This window comes from Acyrthosiphon pisum, chromosome A1 (assembly GCF_005508785.2).
Source record: "Acyrthosiphon pisum isolate AL4f chromosome A1, pea_aphid_22Mar2018_4r6ur, whole genome shotgun sequence".
NCBI classification, from domain to species: domain Eukaryota; kingdom Metazoa; phylum Arthropoda; class Insecta; order Hemiptera; family Aphididae; genus Acyrthosiphon; species Acyrthosiphon pisum.
The window spans coordinates 48,879,199-48,901,764 of NC_042494.1; the positions used below are offsets into that span (position 1 = coordinate 48,879,199).

The 22,566-nt window shown below is 29.4% G+C and overlaps 1 protein-coding gene across 4 annotated transcripts; it reads right to left on the minus strand.

The window, feature by feature from the left end:
- Window positions 1-8,858: 8,858 nt before the first annotated feature.
- On the minus strand, window positions 8,859-16,144 carry LOC100160732 (casein kinase II subunit alpha). 4 transcript variants are annotated; one of them, XM_008183148.3, is made up of 9 exons: window positions 14,972-15,327; window positions 14,479-14,656; window positions 13,623-13,734; window positions 13,335-13,547; window positions 12,934-13,128; window positions 12,666-12,868; window positions 12,427-12,575; window positions 10,704-10,772; window positions 8,859-9,275 (listed from the first exon to the last, which is right to left on the minus strand). In XM_008183148.3, exons 1-9 carry the CDS (start codon window positions 15,060-15,062, stop codon window positions 9,229-9,231), a joined length of 1,257 nt encoding a protein of 418 aa, XP_008181370.1. In that variant the 5' UTR covers window positions 15,063-15,327; the 3' UTR covers window positions 8,859-9,228. The 4 variants fall into 4 exon arrangements, with proteins under 4 accessions (XP_008181370.1, XP_003243379.1, XP_001942962.2 ...); XM_003243331.4 differs by lacking the exon at window positions 14,972-15,327 and adding an exon at window positions 15,480-16,144 and having other exon boundaries at window positions 9,017-9,278; XM_001942927.5 differs by having other exon boundaries at window positions 9,017-9,278; window positions 14,972-15,323.
- Between the last annotated feature and the right edge of the window lie 6,422 nt (window positions 16,145-22,566).

Below are 22,566 nucleotides of genomic sequence, written 5' to 3' on the forward strand. Positions count from 1 at the left end.
ATTATCTTTGTTCGTGTGTTGTTTTTTTTACGATAGATTAACTTATCATCAAGTTATGCGTATAGAATATAGCGTAAATTAAGAATGCCCATAACTCACTTTAAAACTAAATAATCGTTAAATCTGACATACGAACACGTTTAAGATGTTCTGACCATCGAGTTTCATAATATGTCAATTCTCTCTAATTTTTAAACTAACGGAGCCAAAACGTGATCTTCTGAGCGAAAATTTGCTATGTTACGCACTTGTAAGACGGATACAACACGTGCACACGTGACGTCCTCTTAAATAAATCTTATTTGATGTGGTTTGCTGACCTTACTCATCTATAATATAGTATTAAATTACTATTATTGGGGCTCATCATAACGAAAACGAATCAATTATATTACTAACAATGACGTTTTGACAGGATAGTTTAATCCGTTATTGGATACTGCAAAACACTAAACACAAATATTATACAATTATAATACCACTAAAAATAAGTATCACTGTCTAATGGATCATTGGACATAATCTCCCGACGAATAGATGAATTACAGATAAAAGGATGTAGTCCGCAATTCGTATATTTACATGTATTTGTATATACTATGTATTAACATTATGGATTACGTATTTACGTATAAAGATTAAAGTATAAAGAGCTTGTCATTTTGCAATAACTTCTGCTAGTGCAGTAGCTATATAGTTTAAATTTAACAATCTAAAATCTATAAGCACCAAACTAAAATTTTATTGCAACAAGTTTATTTAATATTTTAATTGAAATCCTAACACGTCTGTTTTATGCGTGATTCCCGCAGAAAGTTTAATACTACTCTTACTCGCTATATAAATGATTGTATTATATATTTACATTCCCAACCTTTATTATTAAATTGTAATATGACAGTATTATAATTTACCACATTCGACGAACTAAAGTTCTAAGCAGAATTATATAAACTCCTTTCGGTATTTTTTTTTCAAATTTCTTTTTAATTTTCACATTTTATATTATAGTTATGAAGGTATTGAGAAAACGTCATGTGTGAGTTCTACAATTTACAAAGTATAAACTTGGTTTATGGGTAATGTATGCTAGATTTCAAATTTAATGTGTCTATTGCATTCCGCATTCAAGAACAAATTTATATAAATTAGAAACTATAATATTAATATATAGTACCTACCTACCCAATATGTTATACAGTGAATAATACAAATACTATAATATGATCATTGGTCATGATTCAGGTAGGTATTGGGTAACACTAAATATTACAGTCAGATGACGTTTAATTTGTTCCGTGGTTCTTTTTTTGCATAAATAGATTTTAAAATTTTTTTTTTTTTGAAAAATTCAATTTTTTAAGTTACATACCGACTGCAGGTAGGTTTATAATAGTGACGTGTTATATATAATATATAAATTCAAAATTGAACAGTGTTCGACGACGTCCGCTGTATAGCCGTATAGGTTACTACCTAAATAGGTACGTCATCCCATACCAACATTCGATTCATATTCGCCATTAATTATTTACACAATAATGTTGTACCACACCGCAACAGCTCGTTAGATTGCGGGACTTGCCGTTTTTCCCCGGAAACAAATAATATATTATAATAATATGATGGACGGTAGACAATAAAAATTATGTACGCGATTTGTATGGTACAACGGCGGCGTCGATGTTGCGAATGCCGAAGGCTACGGAAAATCTGTGGGCGAAGGGAGAGGGTCTGCAGTACCTGCAGCGGCAGTGACCATCATTGTCAATAATTATTGTCGCGGCATGTGCGGCGCGAGCGTGTGTCGCGTACAACTACACACCCGCGGCGAGTATATGTTATGGGCGGGCGGCGCTGTCGATTAGTTTTTGACAAGCACAGACTACTGCAACGCCTACATCTGTGCACTATAATACTGCGAAATATTTTAATAATGTATCGGATATACATATATATTGCGACACGGTGTCTCAGCAGCGCCTTTGTATCCGTCGGTAACTTTTTTCCCATAGACGCAAATTGACTAAATTTTTTGGGGGGACTCAAGCCCCCTCCTCATAGGCCATATTGCTTAGTACCAAAGAATATAAAAATTAGTACTAATTACTAGATTTTGAACTGGGGGGACTTGACCAACATTTGGGGGGGGGGGGGGCTAAGTCCCCAAGCCCCTATTTGCGCCAATGTTTTTTCCAAATGATTTATATTTTTTTGAAAAGTTATTATTTACCGCGTATATACCACCCTATATTAGAATGCCACATACCACAATATTCTTATGATTATAAAAGCATTTAAATATTTTTTTTTTTAGAATGTCTGACTACACTGTGTTTTTCAATCTAAAACCATGTTAAAACACGACTAAAAACCACCTACTAGAGATCAGCACGGGCCGGGCCATAATTTAAATATTACGGGTTGGTTATAGGTGGGATCGTAATATTATTCATCGGGCTGGGTCGGTCAAAAATAAAACTTATTAATTTAATTCGTAACACTATAATATGTGATCTAGGTTATCTAAATTAATAATAATAATTGTATTACCATACTGTATGATATTTATAAATAGATCACTGGTAAAAACCAATTTTTGTCTACTAAGTCAATACTGAAAGGAAATAAAGTTGATGTATATTTTTATTTACAAACGGACCGGGCCTGGACGTCGATAATTTATATGTTTAACCTTTGAGCCAGATCGGGCCGAAAAAAAACGGCCCGTGCTGATCCCTACTACCTACTATATTATATATATTTTTTGTGGTTTTCGAAGTTTAAGTGTGTTTTTAAACAGGGCATTTATTAATTTTTGACCTATTTTTAAAAACATGACAAAAAAAATGTGTTTATACAATTTATGTTTTGAACTGTTTATCGCACTACTATTATACACGAGCTAAACTTTTTATTAATTCAACCCTGGGTTTTTTTTTATTAAATATTCATTAAATAAAATAATTATATTGTTCTATTTATAATATAAAAAAACCAACAATTTAATATTGTTAGGTATATTACATTATTACATAATTTAAGATATGCGTAAATGTTTTTCAAAAAGTTTTGTTTGTAAATATAATTTCTATCATAGACGTGTATACTGTATAGGCATCAAAAAATCGAAACGGTGATGTAAATTGTATAAATCTCAATTTTAAGGTGGAAGTCGATGGCTTGTAGAGGCGCCTGTCGGGCTATACACAAATACCCGAGTATATCCATTATAATTTATATTATATATTGTTGTGGGGGTAAGTGCATATGCGCATAGTGCATATCTAGGTACCTATATCGAAGAGGACAGACCGCACACAGTCACGCGCAGAACATATTGAATACCCTGTACCTATAATGGAGACATATTATATTTATATTTTTAAATATTAGATACATAGTTTAATAGTTGTACGTAATTGTATATTATTGTAGATACCATATAGCAGCATAGCGCGTACCGACGATAACATATTAACACTATAAAAAAATAAATAACAGACGTCGATAGTACAATATAGTAAATAGTAATATACAATATACTGTGGGCTGCGTTATACGTAATTTTATGGGTAGGTATGTCACTATGTCGTATGTGCGCCGGACCTGATAATAATATTATTATTACGTTATATAACTAGATGTAAAATGTTGTAATAACGTTGGTTCCGGGATGTGCATGAGTGCACGAACGGCTGTCAAAAGCACAGTCCACGGTCACGTGGCGGCCACCACCGCGCCGATGAGGCGAGTCGTCGACGATATTGTATGCACGTAACAAACAATAATAGTTGTTTATTTCGGGAGATAAAAACGAGGGGTTAGTCGATACAATAATAACGCGTGTACTGCACGCAGATCTCTATTGTATTATTATTATTATTATTATTCGGCCGTCGTGTCGAAGTTTGTAGTACACATATATTTTATTATTTCATTTTTTTAAATCTGCAAGTGCAGAGGTATATTATACAATATCAGCTGCGGGCGCGGTAGTAGCGGTACCTATCTACAGCAGTCATAAAATAAATTGTGTTTACACTTTGACGTGTACACGGCATTACACGCGCCACAAGGTATAAAGTACATACTACAATATAATAAGTGCGGATGGCTAAGCCTAAGCGCCTGAGCTTAGGTACCTAAAGATGCTACGAACCACAGTACAAAATGTAATGTAAATAATGTAATAAGTAATAACTAATAACAACACAAATATTATGTAAATTGTAAGCATGTACAGGTAGGTACGTCGTATATGTGCGTGGATAGGTAACTGATAAATTCCACACTGTTTCTGCAACTACCGGATAATAGGTGCACTCGGTGCAACTCTGCAGTTGATAATGTGCCTCATAATACAGTCAAATTGATCTTGACTTCTACGCTTTTTTTAAAGTATTTTATTATAAAACATACCTAAGTATATTTTCCAACGTATTTTTATTACCAATGACGTTTTTGAAAAATTGTGCGAGTACTTCAAAAATAAATATAATTCTCACCTGAAATTGCGTTCTATTTTACAGACAATTTAAACGATTGTAATATTATAATGCACGATGTATAACAAAACAATTGGTAGATGGCTCACAATGGGGGCGCAACAATATACCTTCTTTCACCCACGTTCTGTTTTCAACCAAATATGATATAATAGTTTCTTCTTTTCAACTAAAAATAATTGCGTTCTTTTTGCGTTTCGAGTTCAACATTTTGGGAAGCATTGTCTCAAAATCAATTTATTAAAGCCATATACAGCATTAACCAGAGCGTTTTGAAAGTATTTTTTTTAAATATAATTTGTTTACGTATCATCGTAGGTACCTATACAGTGTACACTGGTATGGATTTCTTCCAAAGATTTTCGTTGAAATTTTTCACATTCGCTGTGTTTACTATTCGGTCTAAATGTGTGATACTGTAATAAATAATTATATAATATTATATAATATATCGGGTTAAAAAGGAAAATATTACTGTTTTTTTTTTAAATGCTATAAACTATAATCTAATTAAACTTTTGTTATGAGAAACTTTTTTAAAGAATATTCTAAAGCATAGAACCTACTCTTTATTTTTCGAAATTCGTCTTACCTGTGAAGACGGTAATGATGGGAAGTTACCCCTTAGGTAACTACTAAACTACCTATAGGTTATAGCCTATACAAATAACATGTAAAATAAAATATGGTTTCATACCTATCTCAAGATATGATAAATGAGGTGCAACTATATATATAATACTAGCTGACCCTGTGCATTTCGTTTCCCGTAAAATATATGCCAACTCTTAGATGATTCAAACTTTGATAAATTCGTTATTTATATTCGAATTAATGGTGTTCAATAAATAATAATAAAAAAAATAATATTTAATTTTAAATCATCAGATAGTAATATAAGTAGGTATACTTAGGTACTTACATTTTTTTGCTTACGTGTAACCAATTGTTAGCAGAAATAATTAACAAACAAATATGCGTTTATGATTTTAATCCACGCGAGTAAAAAAATTGCGACTGAATATCAAATACAGGTTAAAATTATATTCAATCATAATCATAATTAGTATATAATTATTTTATTTTAAGAAACCTGTAGTATCAACCATTTGTCCATTTATATACCTGTACCTATATAAGAAAAAAATAGATATAAATAGGTACCTACATACTAATTTCTACTAGGTATTAGAATTTTAATCTGTAGGTTATAAGTTTTGACCAATGGTAAATATATTTTATAGACAAAAATAAATTTCAATTTCCATTGTGAATCTCAACATCTTTATGACTGTATGACCTCCTCTTAAAAATGCGTATTTTGGAAAATTCTTTCTTATAGAACACTGCTACATAATGGTGGTACGAACTACGAAGGTACTTTCAAAATGCGCAGGCCCTAGCTATCATAGTTTATAGACTCTACGTTGACTCTAGTCAGTCAGGACACATTAGATTATAATATATTATACACTTAGACATATAAGTGAACAAAACTGGAAGTTTTTTGTATTTTATTTCTTAATATATGAATAAGTGTTGTCAGCTAAGATTTGACATCAGAGAAATTCAAATTAAGTTATAATTTAATTTAAACAAAAATAGAAATAGAAATAGCTTAAAATATAGCGTTTGAACTTTTGCCTCATAATAATTGGTAGGTACAGGATTAGATACCTATAGGTATAAGTGTACAATGGTTTGAATTGTTCGGATAGTTAAATAGTTTTGAAATATTAATTGTATACTGCTAGAAAAAAAAATCCATGTAAAAATATAATATATTCGTTGGTTAAACGTAACACAGATGACCGTGGTCTTGTCGTTTTGATGACCTATATAGCTGGTACCTGCGGGCTACATATTGTATAGGTACCTATCTGTAATGACAGTTGCTAGTTACTAAGTCTGTAACACATATGTTCAAACAGACAAAAGTGCATGTTTGAACAATTATTAGTTCAAAAGACAATTTTTGTATGGTCAAATATGTAAATGTAAATCTACTATAACTTATAGGTATCGGTAGTAGGTACCTACTATTTACTAATATCCTTTTATTCCTTTTAGTTAATCAGGTCCATCGTTCATATGTGTTGAGTAATAAAACCAAATTTAATAAGCTAATTTACGCAAATTGACCTTTATTTCAATTAAAATATGTATATTTGTAAATTGTTTTCGTGTAAAATAAATAAAGCATAACTCCTACTGTTACATAATACATATTAATACACTAACAGATAGGATTTTACAACATTGCTGCCCCTTGGCAATTTTTTTTCCACCCCTATTCTAGGTAACAATGTACATCGTTTTCCTTTCCACGAGTAGGTAATTTTTTTGGATGTTAATTTTTTAAGTACCTACCTGGCTACCTACCTTATACAGTTATACCTATACCTTTGGTATTGTAGTAAAAACAGTTTTTCGTGAGGTAACCTCACCCGCTCGAATGCTCAGTACGACGGTACCGTAAAATTGGGTCACTTCGGACATTTTTTTGTAAAAAACAGGTTTTTCAACCAGGAAATTCACCCAAAAATAATATATTATCAAGACACGTCTAAAATTCTAAAAGAGTCGTTTCAATCAACATTTATCCAAATTAACGAACTTTTTTAAAAATTGGAAAGTTGTCCAGTCATCCTATAAACTGCAGGGTGACTTCGGACCTGCACTTTTTTTAAATTTATAGATAGTGGTTTGCAAATCGATTATGAAAGTTTAAGCAGGAGACCTGTTGATAAATTTGTAAAATAATAAACTTATAATATATACCACCTATCAGACATCAGTCAGTCCATTCTTAAACATTTTCCTTTATCGGTCACTGCTCTGCTTAAACTTCGGCTAAACACAGATAAAGTGGATTAAGTCCCTCGATGGCTTGCAAATGTTGCAGTATGGTAAAATAAATCTGACATCCTTCAAATATTATTAAGTTTGCACTTGTAATTGTGCATCAATTTATCACATTCCAATAGTCAAGTCCTGCAAAACGAGTTGCACTCTTATAATACGGCTTACAACCCTATTGGTGTCTAATAATTGCACATAAAAAATGTACCTTACCAATGTTGACCCTCCAGCTCTCCTTTTACAAATGTTGCAATTATTTTATTATTTTCAACACTAATCCCAATTTTCATATTAATAACTAGTGAATCACACTTCAAATGGCAATTCCAAAAGGCTCAGCTTGTTGATCAAATATAAAGCGCAATTTATTCATACCAAACCTGCCTACTCTCAGAATGTTAATACTATAAATAATAAAAATATTTTAGATTAGCTACTTGAAAATTGTGAAGTCTTCACCACTAAAACTAACACTTTTGTCAATAGCTATTTAGTATTTGAGTCAAAGATTAATTTTTTTTATAATGAATTGTTATTGTATACAATAAAATGAATCTAACTTATTTTTTTCATTATTATAAATTGTATTGTAAATAGTATATAGATAAATACTTTAGAATTATGCTCGAGTGCACTCATATGGATAACAGAAATATCATGCTCCTAGCAAAAGATCATAAAGAGTAATGTTAATAATTTAGCTGATGAAATTATTCTGTTTACTGGTCCATTCAATTTCAACTTAATTTTAAATACTTTTGGAAAACAACAAAATATTGTAATTTGTCAACTGAACATTATTCATCTAGGCACTAATTAATTTGTTTTGATCATCTTCAAACAATTAATAAATACATTTTTGAAAATAGATAATATCTTGATCTTAGGGACATCCAACATCATCCAACTGATTGGGCATGTTTGAATTCAGAAGCGCAGAGTAAATAATGTACAAAGAGTGAGCAACTAAAATGTTATCACGAGGATTAAAACACGGATATATACAAATATTAATCTATACAACATATATTTGGTTTATTTTATTATGAAAAACAAAAACTTAGGAGTGGCATTTAATATAATAAGCCACAATAAGTATCGGTTGTAACAAAAACATATTCTCAGTGAATTAGGAAAAATGTTAATCAAAGTATTTAAATGTTAAAGAAATTCCTGTTGATTACCCGTGAACATTTGGTATTATTATATATATATATATATATATATATATATATACTTTTTAATACAAAAACTACTTATAAAATACATGAGAAATAATTTAAACATTTTAAATCTAAAAATTAAAATTAAATAAACACTATTGACCAAATGAAAAAAAGGGATATTTTTAATTTTTATTTTTAAAGTAATTTATTGTTATAATCATAGCTATCTATTTACATTATTCATTTTGTAAAATATATATATTTGTATTTTATATATATATATATAATTTTTTTAATGTAACAAGGCAACAAACACAATGTGTTATATAAATAAATTACATAGAAGAGCAGGAGGAGCTGATTGGCTAGTATTTTCAAATTGTCATCACCACGGATATAAAAATAATTTCCGTCAGTTTAGTTTTTCATAATTAAGTGTGGTGGGTAGGAATATGTACAACAAATACATTTTTTGCACAGTTGCAGCACGAAAAATATTACTGTTTTATACATAAAAGACCTAAACATTAAATAATAACCTTTTTTTTAATAGAAATAATACAAGTAAAAAATAAAAAACAAAATTGTTTTTGAGTGTGATATTCCTGAGAAAAAGGTGTTGTTTTTTTTTAAGTTTTTTTTTCATTAACTTTGTCCAAAGCAAAAAAAGCAGCATTTTCACATCGAGGAACTCACTGTAGAACGCCAACAGCATTTGGAGAAGTTATTCCATTCCCACCTGCTAAAAAAAAAGTGTGATTTTTATAACTAAAATAGTAAAGCACTCGTGTATAATATCAACACTAGTATATTCCTTTGAAAAAAAAAATGATTGTAATAGATTTTATTACATTTCAAATTTAATATTGGCTACAAGGTTAAATTTAATAGTTGTAAAGATATTTATATCATTTTTTTAAACCAGTAAATTTGTCTAGGGTTCACTGACGATTATCAATTAATAATAATTTAACCATTTTTTTTTAAAAAAATTACTAAAGTGCCCATCTGGTTATCGTTTTCTTAAGGGGATTTTGAATAAAAATAATATTCTTATGTTCTTATTACATATCTATAACATATTAGTTATCTACACGCTAAATATGTAAACATTTTATAACTCTAAACTGTTATTTCAAGTTATCATAACATCCATGAACAACTTTTTTTTAGAAAAATACTTTTATTTAGTAATTTAAATAAAAAAAAAAAACAAAACATTAGTTGAAGAAACATTTAAGAATTGTAAGTTTGTACATTTGCTTAATAAAATACGAGTGATAACATCTTTTAAATTATAAATATATATACATGTGTTTTAAGTTTTCAAAATAGAAAAAAAACCGTCTTTATTTTTATTTTCACAGAACATAACTAGGTTAATGTTAAAATATTTCAAATTATAATTTGATATAAAAGGCTGATATATAAATTTGCCTTCAACCATTATTTTAAAATTTCAATATATTATGAAAAAAAATGTAATATTTATTTGTCTAAAATAACAAAGGTATTAAAGAGAAATACAACATACTTGAAGTACAGAACACCTTAGTTTAATAATTTAATACAATTTATAAAAATATCACATTTTTCAAAATTATAACCAAATCTATAAGTAACTTACAATTTAAAATATACATTGTAAATAACTTATTTTAACAGAGTGAATAGTATTTTGATCTACCTAACAATCTAAAATTGATACATTTATAATAAAATATACATTTTGATGGAACTTTGAATATTGTTTAAATGTTTGACTCGTGTTATGGTATATGATGATATTGCATGTTGAGGAATATTACCAGAATTGAAGTATAAATTATATTTATTAATATTTTTAGAAAACATTCAGTGAATTTAAATGTTTAATTATTATTTGAATTAACTTAAGAAGTCTAATTAAGACTTAATTATAGCGTTATTGTATTATAATTTACAAAACAGATAATTTATTTAATAAATACATGATTATAAATTATAGTAGTAATTGGTACAAATTGTAATTTAAACTTTCAATATAAAACAAATATTGAACAATTTCGTATCTCACATGACAGGTAAATTTATTTTACAAGTTATCAATGGTAAAAAGTTAAATAATAACAGTTAGAATGAATACTACATTTATTTAAAATCATTTTAATTTATAATTATTAAGTACCTGTAATTGGTGTTGGAGATACAGACGATGTGCCCAAATTAATTCGAGACTGCTCTTTTACTACTGGATCTAAAACAACAGACATTTAAAAAAATAATTATTTATTACTTACTGAACATTAAAATATAATATAAAGGATTCTACATTAGTATGATTATGTTGACTTGTAGATTAATTATTATTAATTATTAATTATTTAACTCATAACATCAAAAGATTAAAAACTAAAAAAAAGCTTTTAACAATTATCAATTAAGATTTAAGTGAAATATATTTTGAATATTTATGTGTCAAGATTACAAAAATGTATTATTTTGATTCACAAAATTCGCAATATTAAATTTGATGAACAGAAATTAAATTTTTAACAAATAACATATTTATTAAGTTGGTTATCTCTTAATCAAACAAGTTTTTCAAAAGTGGAATTTTTAAGTTTTCTTTTAACCAATTGGCTGTATATGGAAATAAAATAAAATAATTTTGTTAAATATTGGCACTTAAGACTTTCAATGCAAATGGTACTTTGATGACTTGTCTACACTGCCGCACAAATATTGATAATAACATAGATGATAGATGTGACGATTATATTATGTACCTATATTCTCTGTCCAGCGAGAGAACACACTGCGGCCTGACAAAAAAAGGTTCCTCAAGCACCACTACCACTTACACACTAACACCACACTGCTCAAGAACCATACAATGTAATCATAATTATGCTGGTGTGTAAATAGATCATAGATCATAATATAAGGTCTATGAAATAGGTAGACAGCTGAAAATATTTACAGTGGATAAAAATAATATTATAAGATAAGTATGGATAATTAGTAGATTATTCGTGTTTTTTTTTTTTTTTGTACTGTTAATGTTTGAGAACTAAAAGAGTAAGCAAAAAAGTATGTTTTTTGATTGTTTTCTAGCGCAGCGAAGACTACGAGACAATTTTTAATAGGACTTTTTTTAGATACATTTAAGGAAAATATTGCGTACACTCAAAACATTATTTACCATTACATCCCAGGCAAGTACTTAGTACGCTGAACAAATGATTTTTGTTATCATACATTTTTATTTGACCTACAAGTTCAAAAAAGGTTTACTATATCAGATATACTATATGTGTGTATATAAATTCAATATAGGTACAGTTAACTTTTATTAATCATACCACTTCCCGGTAGCTAATAGTGAAGATAATTTACACTCTACTATGCATGTACATTTAATTGTTTAATAATCTTTACACTGCTACACTATTTATGCTCTGCAGCCTGTGTATGCTACGTAAAATAAAATATTTACAATATTTTTATTTTCTATATAAGTTTGAGATCTATGATATAATTACTGAAGTTAAAAAAAAGTGAGCCAGGGTTTAGTCAAATTATACGCTTCCCAAAAAATGATAATATTATAAAATATAGTAACGTAAAAGTATGCCTGGAGAAGTAAAAGAGTTAAAATTATTTTAAAAATTACCTAATAAAATGAATAATTGTTTAATTAATAATAAGTTCTTAGTTGATTACTTTATAAAACATATTTCAAACGAGTCAGATTGAAAACTTTATACAAAATCACTATTCTAATTTAAATGAAGACACTTAACTCATAAATTTCTTTAGAATTGTATATCTTCAAATAATTAAGAATTTCAAATAATAGAATATATCATCATTCTCATTTGAAAAATGTATGCGTATGAAGTACTTACAAAAATATGGATGATCCATTGCTTCTCTAGCAGTCAACCGTTCAAAATGATCATAACGCAAAAGTTTATCTAAGAAATCTAAAGCTTCTGGTGTTACAAGGTGTTGATTTTCACTATGCACAAAGCGCTCCCACCGTTTTCTTGAATGCCTTAAATAAATAAAAACACCCAGTTCAATTTACTTCATAATTAAACTAGTACATAACTCAATTTAAAATAGCTATTAATCATATACATACCTCCCTAAAATATCAGAAAATCTTGGATCCAATTCAACGTGATACTTGTCTAAATATTCAAATAGTTCTTCTGTTCCTAGAACCTTAGCAATACGCACAAGTTGATCGTAATTGTCATGTCCGTGGAAGAATGGCTCTTTTCTGAATATCATGCTAGCCAACATGCAGCCCAGTGACCACATGTCTAATGAGTAATCATACATCTAGAATAAAAATTTAAAATTTTGATATAAAAATTAAAAACCAATAGATATTTTTAAATATAGACCTGATAATCAGCGAGTAACTCTGGACCCTTGAAATATCTGGAGGCAACACGCACATTGTATTCTTGACCAGGATGATAAAACTCTGCTAAACCCCAATCAATTAACCGCAATTTTCTGTTTTCGTGGTCGATCATAACATTGTGTGGCTTTACATCACGATGCATGATGCCCATACTATGGCAATAGTCCAATGCCTACAGTAAAAATATTTCATTATTTTAATGGTTTATTTTTATTACAAAAATTATAAAATTTTGCTGATATATTTTTTTAGGCTGTTGTGTTTAGATGTTAAACATCGAGTAATCAATTCAACAATCATTGGGAGTAAAATACATTTAATTGAATCATCAAAAACGTCATATGATATTAATGTTTTTAAGTAAATACATATCAGTACCTTGAGCAACTCATAGAGATAAAATCTAATATCATAGTCATTCAGCGTCTGGTAGAGTTGTTTAAAGTCCATATTGTTAACATGCTCAAATATTAGAGCAGGTGTACGGGATACAGGGTCTTTAACCACTGCTTGCAGCGATATAATATTGGTACCACCCCTCAAATTTTCAAGAATTTTTATTTCTCTTTTGATTTTCTTTTTTTTTACGGGCTGTAAAACACAATACACATTTTAAAGTAATAAAAATTGTAAGAAATACAGCTCTTTATTAGAATAGTAAATTACCTTTAATATTTTCACAACACATTTTTCACTATTGGTTACATCAATTGCTTCGAATACTTCGCTGTATTTACCTCTACCAAGTTTTCGTACCAATTGATAGTCATCTTGCTGCCTGAAACAATATAAAATAACATAAGTTCAAAAATGCGCAACTACTAATAGTTGTATAAGACTTTTTAATATGTTAAAAATAATAAAACTTTGAATAAGTAACATTAAAAAAAAAAATTGTTATATTTAATTATGACCCATTAAAATCAGGAACTGACAAAATTTACAACATTATATTATGTGCTTATGAATAGAATATGTTTGTATTTCAGGTCTATGAATTATTTAAAAAAATGTTTGAATAATTCCATGAGCATGTAACTAATAAATATACATTAAATAACACAATTTTAATTTAGGCACTAATAAATTAAGTATAGGTAATAAAATAAGTAAACAATATAAAAATAGGTACGTAAAGAATCAATTTTTTCAGTTAAGGTACTTTTTTATAATAAGCTAGGTAGTTTAGGTACCTATGTTCTATACCCAAGTTATTTTCATATTACAGAATAATCTTATCAAGTCAAATACCTAAATATGGTGTATCTATACGAATTAAAAATTTGTAATTTGTATAAATTTTATCAAATAGCCAGTGTCTAATTATTAGGGATAAATAAAATTGTCAAAAGAAACTATTCTATTTAAGTACTTATTCAGATGGGTATTTAAAGAATAGGCTAACCAGTAGGGAAATGTTTGAATCGACATATTTCAAATTTACATGGGTAAAAGCTTTTCAAAAGGTTAACATTAGGTATAATGTTATATTATAGAAAATACAAATGATCATAAGACTTACCCCCATTCAACAGTGTAAGATTCATAGTCCCAGTATTCTCTGGGTTTGTGAGAATTTACATCAGCATAAACTCGCGCCCGACTTGGCAGCGCCATTTGATTAATGAACCTGACGGTGGTTTGATTGTTAGCAACTGTCCGAAACCTTTGTCCGGTCGCACTTAACACGCAGCCGGTGTCTGATGGTATCGGCAGTGACAGGCGATCGAGAAAATCAAAAAGCAATACACAGCAAATATTAGAGCATACCTTTCAATGTTATACAGCGTTCTGATGACAATTGTCCAGTGTGACAACAGCGATGGGGCTGTGATAATAAAGACAAGCTACTTACGTTACACAAACTTACGGTGCACATACAAATGCACAAGATTTTCTAGGTTATTGGTGATAATAAATGTGTCAAGTTAATAATATTTTAATAATATTATGAAAGAGTTTCCTTTATAGCAGCAATAACAATTAGGATTTAGGAGGTATACATAATAATTTACCCAGGAAAAGCGAATCGCACGGCAAAAGACCGCGGAAAGTCAGTCTAAAATGAAAACGGCGCACCAACAAAGTACGCTGAAAGAAAAGCATGTAAGTCCATAAAGTGTGCGAATACGTGTGTTCGGCGCGGAACTACGGCGACGGGTCAAGAAGCTGACGATATGATAAGTATCAGCAGCATTAGGGCGACGACGGCGTTCATCAATAATTGTATTTCATTATTATTTTTATTATCAAACGTGCGGGGACCTCAATACGGTAGACGGCGGCGGATCGAAAGCCGCCTCGTTTACAGTTTGGCCGTCAAGGGAAACGCGCAATGACGTATCTACCGACGGAACGCCGACGTCGATGCCGAATGCCGCCGCCGACGCCAGTTGCCTCCTACACGAGACGTCGACGGCGGGCGGCGGTGGGACGTTGTCGGTAGGCACGTTTTTATGTTTCGAAGAAAAATTTTTTTCCACCAAAATTTCAAAAAAACAAACAAGTACCCCCCCAACGTACCTGCTATAACATTTTCCGACGACGGGCCGTGTGCTCAGCTAAATGCCGCTAGCATGTTCCGCATACGGCGACGGTGGCCCAAAAGTAATCGCTGTCCCGACGATAGTGGCAAACCAGTGCGGCGGGGTGGCGGCGGCGGCGACGACGGTGTGATGCGATGGATGGACGGAGCGAGCGAGAGAGCGCAAGCGCGTGTCGCGGTTGTGCGAGACGTGAAAATCGTACGGCAAAAAATATTCGTAATAATATTGTTATCGTTTTCGTCGCGGGATTATTGTTCTGTCGGATTTTCCGTCACCAGAGCGGGTCGTGGAACAGGATCGGCAGCGGCAACCCCGGGGGCGGTGTGCGTGACGACGCGCGGCCGTCGACAAACGGTCACGAACGGAAATTTTTAAGAATTTTTTTTTATTATTTTTGTTCAAACGACTCTACGGCCGGCGGAACGGTACGATAATATTATGTCGATATATGTATACAATATTATGCCCGCGCGCGTGTGCTGAGAAAAAGAAACCGTACGCACACTCACACACACACACACACACACACACGCGCGCACTTCCGTACGTATAGACTCCGATACTCAACGCCGTGAATCGGTGTATTTTTGGTGCGTGTGCGTTAGCGTGCGTGAGCGAGTGTTTATTTGTGTGTGCGTGTGTGCGTGTGTATAGCAGCGCGCGCGCACTGGGCGAAGTCAGTAGTTGCGTTGACGGGGAATCCAAAATGGCCAGGCTGACCCGTTCGCGGGATCGACCACGACCACGACACGACGACGGTACAACTCCGTAGCCACCGCTGCCGCCGCCGACCGAACGCGAACCGCCAAAGAGGTTGTAAACGAATAATGTCGCGCCAGATACCGAATTACGAATAAAATATTCATCTATACCTATTATGGTCTATAATATTATTATTGTTTTACTATACGGACATTGGGCATACGTCTACTTGGCGTCTTTTAGTCTTTATTTATTTTATAAATAATTCGTTTTTTATTTTTAGTCTTTATTCCAATCATTTTTTTCTTACGTTTCACCTAAATCACTGACCACTGTAAGTGCCGGCATACGCTATCATCGTACAACACCAAAATATCATAATATCAAACGATATTAAAAACGAATACGGAATAGCCAACCATTCAAAGTCAAGCACGCGCGTTAATAAGACGTCAGTACACACGAGCATTTATAATATTATGTAATGGTCTGTGTTTTAAAAGGTAAAAGTGGTATAGCCGTACCGGTACAACATACCAACTTTATGTTCTGAAAAACCAATTTTATGTTGCTAGCTTTATAATGATATTTCAATTTTAAAACAAGTTATGATAATTTTGAAGTTGAAAATATTGTATTATTTTACGTGATTATTTTATTTATTTATTTTTATACTTAAACGGATTGACGTGCCCAATTACAAATATAGACATAATTATGTTTATATTTATTACATTATTATGTCTAGAATTTTCCAATAATATTTTGTTATTACGCAGTGACAGCTATAATCCTACATATAATACATAAAGTAACAAATATTAATATAATCAGTAAGTAAGATACATAGGTTTAAGTATAATGCATGCGACTTTTGAATGTTTATAAACAAAATAATTCACTAAAAGAAAATTATAAAAAAATAATACAACAATGAAAACTTTAACTTGACATTGACACAAATGTAATGATTATCCAGCAAAAATACTATTTAATTAATAATTTAAATCATCTATTAATAGGTAGTTGATAAACAGCTATACAGGAAAACAGATTAACATTTAAATAGTTTATACAAGTTGCATTAATCTATTTATAGGGTAATTTTGATCATAGTTCGAACGCTGGTTCTTAACTCACTTTAAAGTTAAAATAGGTACCAATATAAAAGTATATGCCCTATCCAATATCCTAATATTCTTTCACTCTAATATTAGTTATTACAACTAATATAACACAAAATTAGTTCTGCTGTACACACATTTTCTATGATGTATATTTAATAATAGTAAGAGTGAAGTAAGACGGATACAACACATGTGGCCATGTGGGTGTGGTGTCCTCTTAAAATATAGTACAACATTTTATACTGTAATGTATTCGTCTTACAAATGTGAATGTAAATATAAAAAAAAATTACTGGTCACGTTCATAGATAGCACAGAATGTTTTTATTTGTTTTATTAATAATTACCTATAATTTTACCTACCTACCTAAAACCAAGGTTAATATGCGTCGACAGAATTAATAACGATTTCGTGTCAAAGTGCGTAATTTTAAAATTTTCATTAATGGTATAACATAGGCAAGTACTTTGAGATAACTATATGTGATGTTATTGAAAGATTCCGTTAAAATGTATTTGTCATTAACTGTCAATGCATACCGATGAAAGTTAGAAATCCTGCAGTTATAAAAAATGATGATATCCAGATAAATGGTAGGTATCTGCGTTTGAGTGTCCCGAGTAAATTCTCCAATACAATGCAGTTGTACTACACGCACAACACATACTATTGTATGAATGTATTGTCTTGTGTAGTTGTGTGTGTTCAACGTTCGTGATATGTATATTATAGCAGTATGATTTAGTACAAAATCGCTTTTAAAAGGGATTTTAAGTGTGCAATATAAAAATATAAATAGGTATATAATAATATATTGTGAGATTACGATTACAGTCACACACACAAACACACTTATGTTCGTTTACTTTGAAGTTTGAACACATTGAAAAGTCACTTAAATACCGTCATGTTAAATTGCCTATGTTATTTTCCTTAAAATACTATCGACTGCAAATAAGGTTATTGTATTGATTGTACTTATTTCAAGGCGCTATTGTACTATATTTATTATTTTTGTGTGTATACTTTGTTGTCTATCTATTATAAAATACAGGCGTCCGATAACATTAAAACATATTACAAATATATTAAGTTGTAGCCGTTATAAGTACCAATACATTGTCAATTATTATTTGTGTAATCCAGGGCGTACACAGAATTTCATTGGAGGATGTTATATTGAAAAAATACATTTGTATATACAGGGGGATTTTTTTATCTTACTCACCACCAAATTTCCTTTAATAGAAAATTTATTCAAATTTTTATTCTTAGTATTTCTATGTAAGTACCTATGCCTGAAGTCAATATTTTCAAATTTCAGATATTTTCTGTAATACTTACGGAGTATCTTTCGGTGGAACGAACTTCCTTTTTTCAAATAAAAACCCCTATTTTTACTCAAAATTATTTAGTGGATGACATTATTGATTAATTCTAATGAATAGTTTCTGAGTTATTAGGTATAATACTATAATGTTTATACTTTATACTAAGGATAATAATCTTTAAAAATGGTTTTACAAAATTTTAAACTATACATACCTATGTTATATTATGTGTATTATTTATTATATTTAAATTACTTTTACAATTTATTTATATTAATAGATCAATAGTAATTACTAACATTTTCAAATCATCAAAACCTTCATGCATCTACTTAGTCCATTTCCATTATTATATTATCCTCAGTACACAAAGTTACATAACTCAAAAACTACTCAAATTACTCAAACTACACAAAGATAGATACATAAAAAGTTTTAAAAAAAAAATTTCCTATTTGAATAACAGAAGTTTGTATTGTTACAGGATCATCAATAAATGGTACCTACAAAAATCTCCAAGTATTCGAAAATATAGATAGCCTTCAAGTGCATTTAAAATTTCAAAAATCAGAATTTGAATATATTATGCATAATTTAAGCATAAACATAGGGTGAGCATGCTTAAAAAATCACCCTGTATTTATGTTTAATAAAAATATTTTCACGTTTTTATATTGTGAAAAAAATCCAATTTAGTGTGATGATGGGGGAGGGGAGGTTAAACAGTATAAACACTTTGATGTTTCATATTTAATTATTATAGAAATATAAAAAAAAATACGAAACGCGTAATTTCAAATTAATAAAATAATAATATATCTTTAGAAATATTAAAAAATTATTTATCTTGAACTAAATTCCAATAATGTGTTGAAAAAGATCATAAATTATACGAATTAACTCAAAAAACGAACATTTGGTAACTTAAAAAATTGAACGATTTAATAATAATAAGTAAATTTCTTATTTTATTAGTAATGTGATTCTTAATTTAAAAACCTAAACTTTTACAAGATAGATCTTCTAAAATGTTTATTTGAGAACAATTGAACATTTTGGATAATTATATTGGCATTTACATAATAGTTACATAATTTATTATTTATATAATCTACCAACCATTGACATAGTTTAGATATAAAGTTACATAATGTACCTATCTTTTATTAGATTCTGAGCAGAGCAATATGTGTTCAATGTATTGTTTTTACAATTTACAATGATGAGTGTGTTATTTTACATTTATAAATGTAGGTATAATGAATATGAATATAAATATAAAAGTAAGTCAACATACTTTTAATCAATAAATTGTTATAACTGATAATAAATAAGTTTTATTTACAACTAGCGGGTGTTGCACGTGGTGTTTTGCACATATGTCACTATGTCATTTATTTATTTATTTATTTCAACGGATCAAACGATCCAATTACAATAATTTAAAATAATATAATTAGTTCATAAATGAATATTAGAATACAATAATAACACAGTAATAATACAATAATAATAAAGTAATAAATTAGTACAACATATTTAAATACAAAAAATTTTATTTACATAGCTATTAAATAATTCAATGGAATTAAAATTAAATAAATCAATTTTTAACTCATTTGCTATTGACATTATCCTATTCATAGGAGAAGCAGAAATATAATTTGTTTTATGTGTAAAAATATAAAACATAGTGGTTGATCTAGTTCTACACTGAGGGACATAAAAATTGAGAAAACCTAAAATTTCAGGGCAATTGATGTAACCTATGACGAGCTTAAATAAAAATTTCATATCATATATTTTTCTTCGTTCGGATAAACTACCAATATGAAAATAATGTAATAGTGGTTCATAAGGAGAATGAGGCGTACGAGTTAAATTATATTTGAAGGCCATAAATCGAAGGAAACGGTTTTGAATATTATCTAAACATTGAATTTGATAACTTAAGTAAGGCGACCAAACAACAGTGTTATATTCCAATTTTGACCGGACTAAAGTTGTGTATAATGTTATACATGTGAACATTACGAATTCTCATGATATTATAACGACGATAGATGATTGACAGTAAACATTCTTTGTATTATTAATCTAAATTCAAAAGTAGTTTTTTAAACATGGAATACAATATATCATATTATTAAATTATTATCTTATTATGTTAGTACCTAAAACGACATTTTTGCTTCCTCATACCAATATCTGATAAAAAAACACTATTTTGTGCATCATAACATAAATATATAATTGTATACAATATAAAACAATACAAGCCATTGTCAGACTACATATTCTATGTTGATAAATGCAAAATATAATATACAATAGAATAACTTGATCATAGTACATTTTAATATTAACATAAAGGAAAGACTTATACATTTTAAATTTGCCGCTTTTTTACAATTAAGTTGATACAATTTATTTTAGATTCTGAGTGAAACGATAAATGTACTGATTTTATAATGATGTGTGTTTTTTATTTTATTTTTTTTGTGTCTGTCATCACCTTTTAGGATAGTAAAAGTGCTTCGATTTTCTTCAACAGTATCTTTTCTGATAGGAGAGTGTATCTAGTTGATACTTTGGGGGGTCAAAAGTAAAAATTTTATTTGTTGGTTAAAAAAGCTTGAAAATTTAATAGAAGGCTCCTAGTATATTGTTTCAATGGCAGATGAAAAAAATTAAAATCCTCAGCCACAGTTTTTTTTATTAGCATTTAAAGTTCAAAAATTGACAAAATAAGTAAAAATCACGAAAATTAGCAAATTATTTTGAGTTGAGAATTCGTAAAAATTTTTTTAATGTAAGATTTGAAAATGTAATACAAGATACTAACTATTTTTAAACATAGTCTATATATATATATATATAACATGCCACTACCCAATCTTCGATCATCCACTAGCAAAAAATTAAACCAAATCCAATGCTCGGAAATCTATCCAAAAGTCTAAAAAGAAAGTGGTGTTATCACGCCCCATGAGTTTCTTCGGTAAGTAAGCTGCTTCTCCTTTCAAAAATTCATGTTAACTTAATTACTTAACATAATCTATAAGCTTTTTATACAAAAATTCTATAGATTGTTTAACCTAAATAAAAAATAATAATAATAATAATATCATTTGGTAAATACAATACAAACAAGCGAGTATATTAAATATTATATTAACACGATTAGCGGGGGTTCGTTGTAGATTTTACTATATAGGTACAGTGAGTTTTTAAGCATGTCCACCCCATTTTTATAATTTGATGTATAAATTATGCATATAATATTCAAATTCGTAAAAGACAGTATTTTTGAATACTTAGATTTTTTACATTTAAGGAATATTCTGTGACAATACCAACATTGATTTTTCACATAAGAACCTATAAATGTTTTAAAGCAAATTGTGAATCAGATAATTTTTATGGAAATGTTGACGTATTGAAACCTACATTTAAACTAACAGTTTCTGCGTTTCCTATTCTACTTTAAATAATAGGAATAATAGTATATTAAATACTTTGTAAATGGATAGGAACTTGGCAATTATAATTAAGTATCTATACAATTTAAAATATTTTTTCTATCGTTCCCTGTCTACCTAATAATTATAATGAGTGATACCTACGACCTACCTAACCTTATAATTTGTACACGTTTGGTTACGAGACGTAGTCGTTGATATTTGTAGGTATACATATCAGAATTCAGAGGTATATTTTATAAGGTTATAGTTATCAAACACTCATATAATATTAATGTATAATTTACAACTATAGATATATGACTACATAATATGTTATGATTTTTTTTTTTTTTTTTTATTAGACAAAACTATCCACGGCATCGGAGGCCATTGGACGTATTAGATACATTTAAAAAAGGAAAAAAATATGATGATTATT

Excerpts from the sequence above, each read along its gene's own strand:
- LOC100160732 (XM_001942927.5), bottom strand. The coding sequence starts at position 15,062 with ATGCTTTTCTTTCAGCGTACTTTGTTGGTGCGCCGTTTTCATTTTAGA. Across the intron at positions 13,129-13,334 it reads ATCTCTATGAGTTGCTCAAG|GCATTGGACTATTGCCATAG; the intron begins GTACTGATATGT and ends TTTTTACTGTAG. Across the intron at positions 12,576-12,665 it reads TTTTCTGATATTTTAGGGAG|GCATTCAAGAAAACGGTGGG; the intron begins GTATGTATATGA and ends TATTTATTTAAG.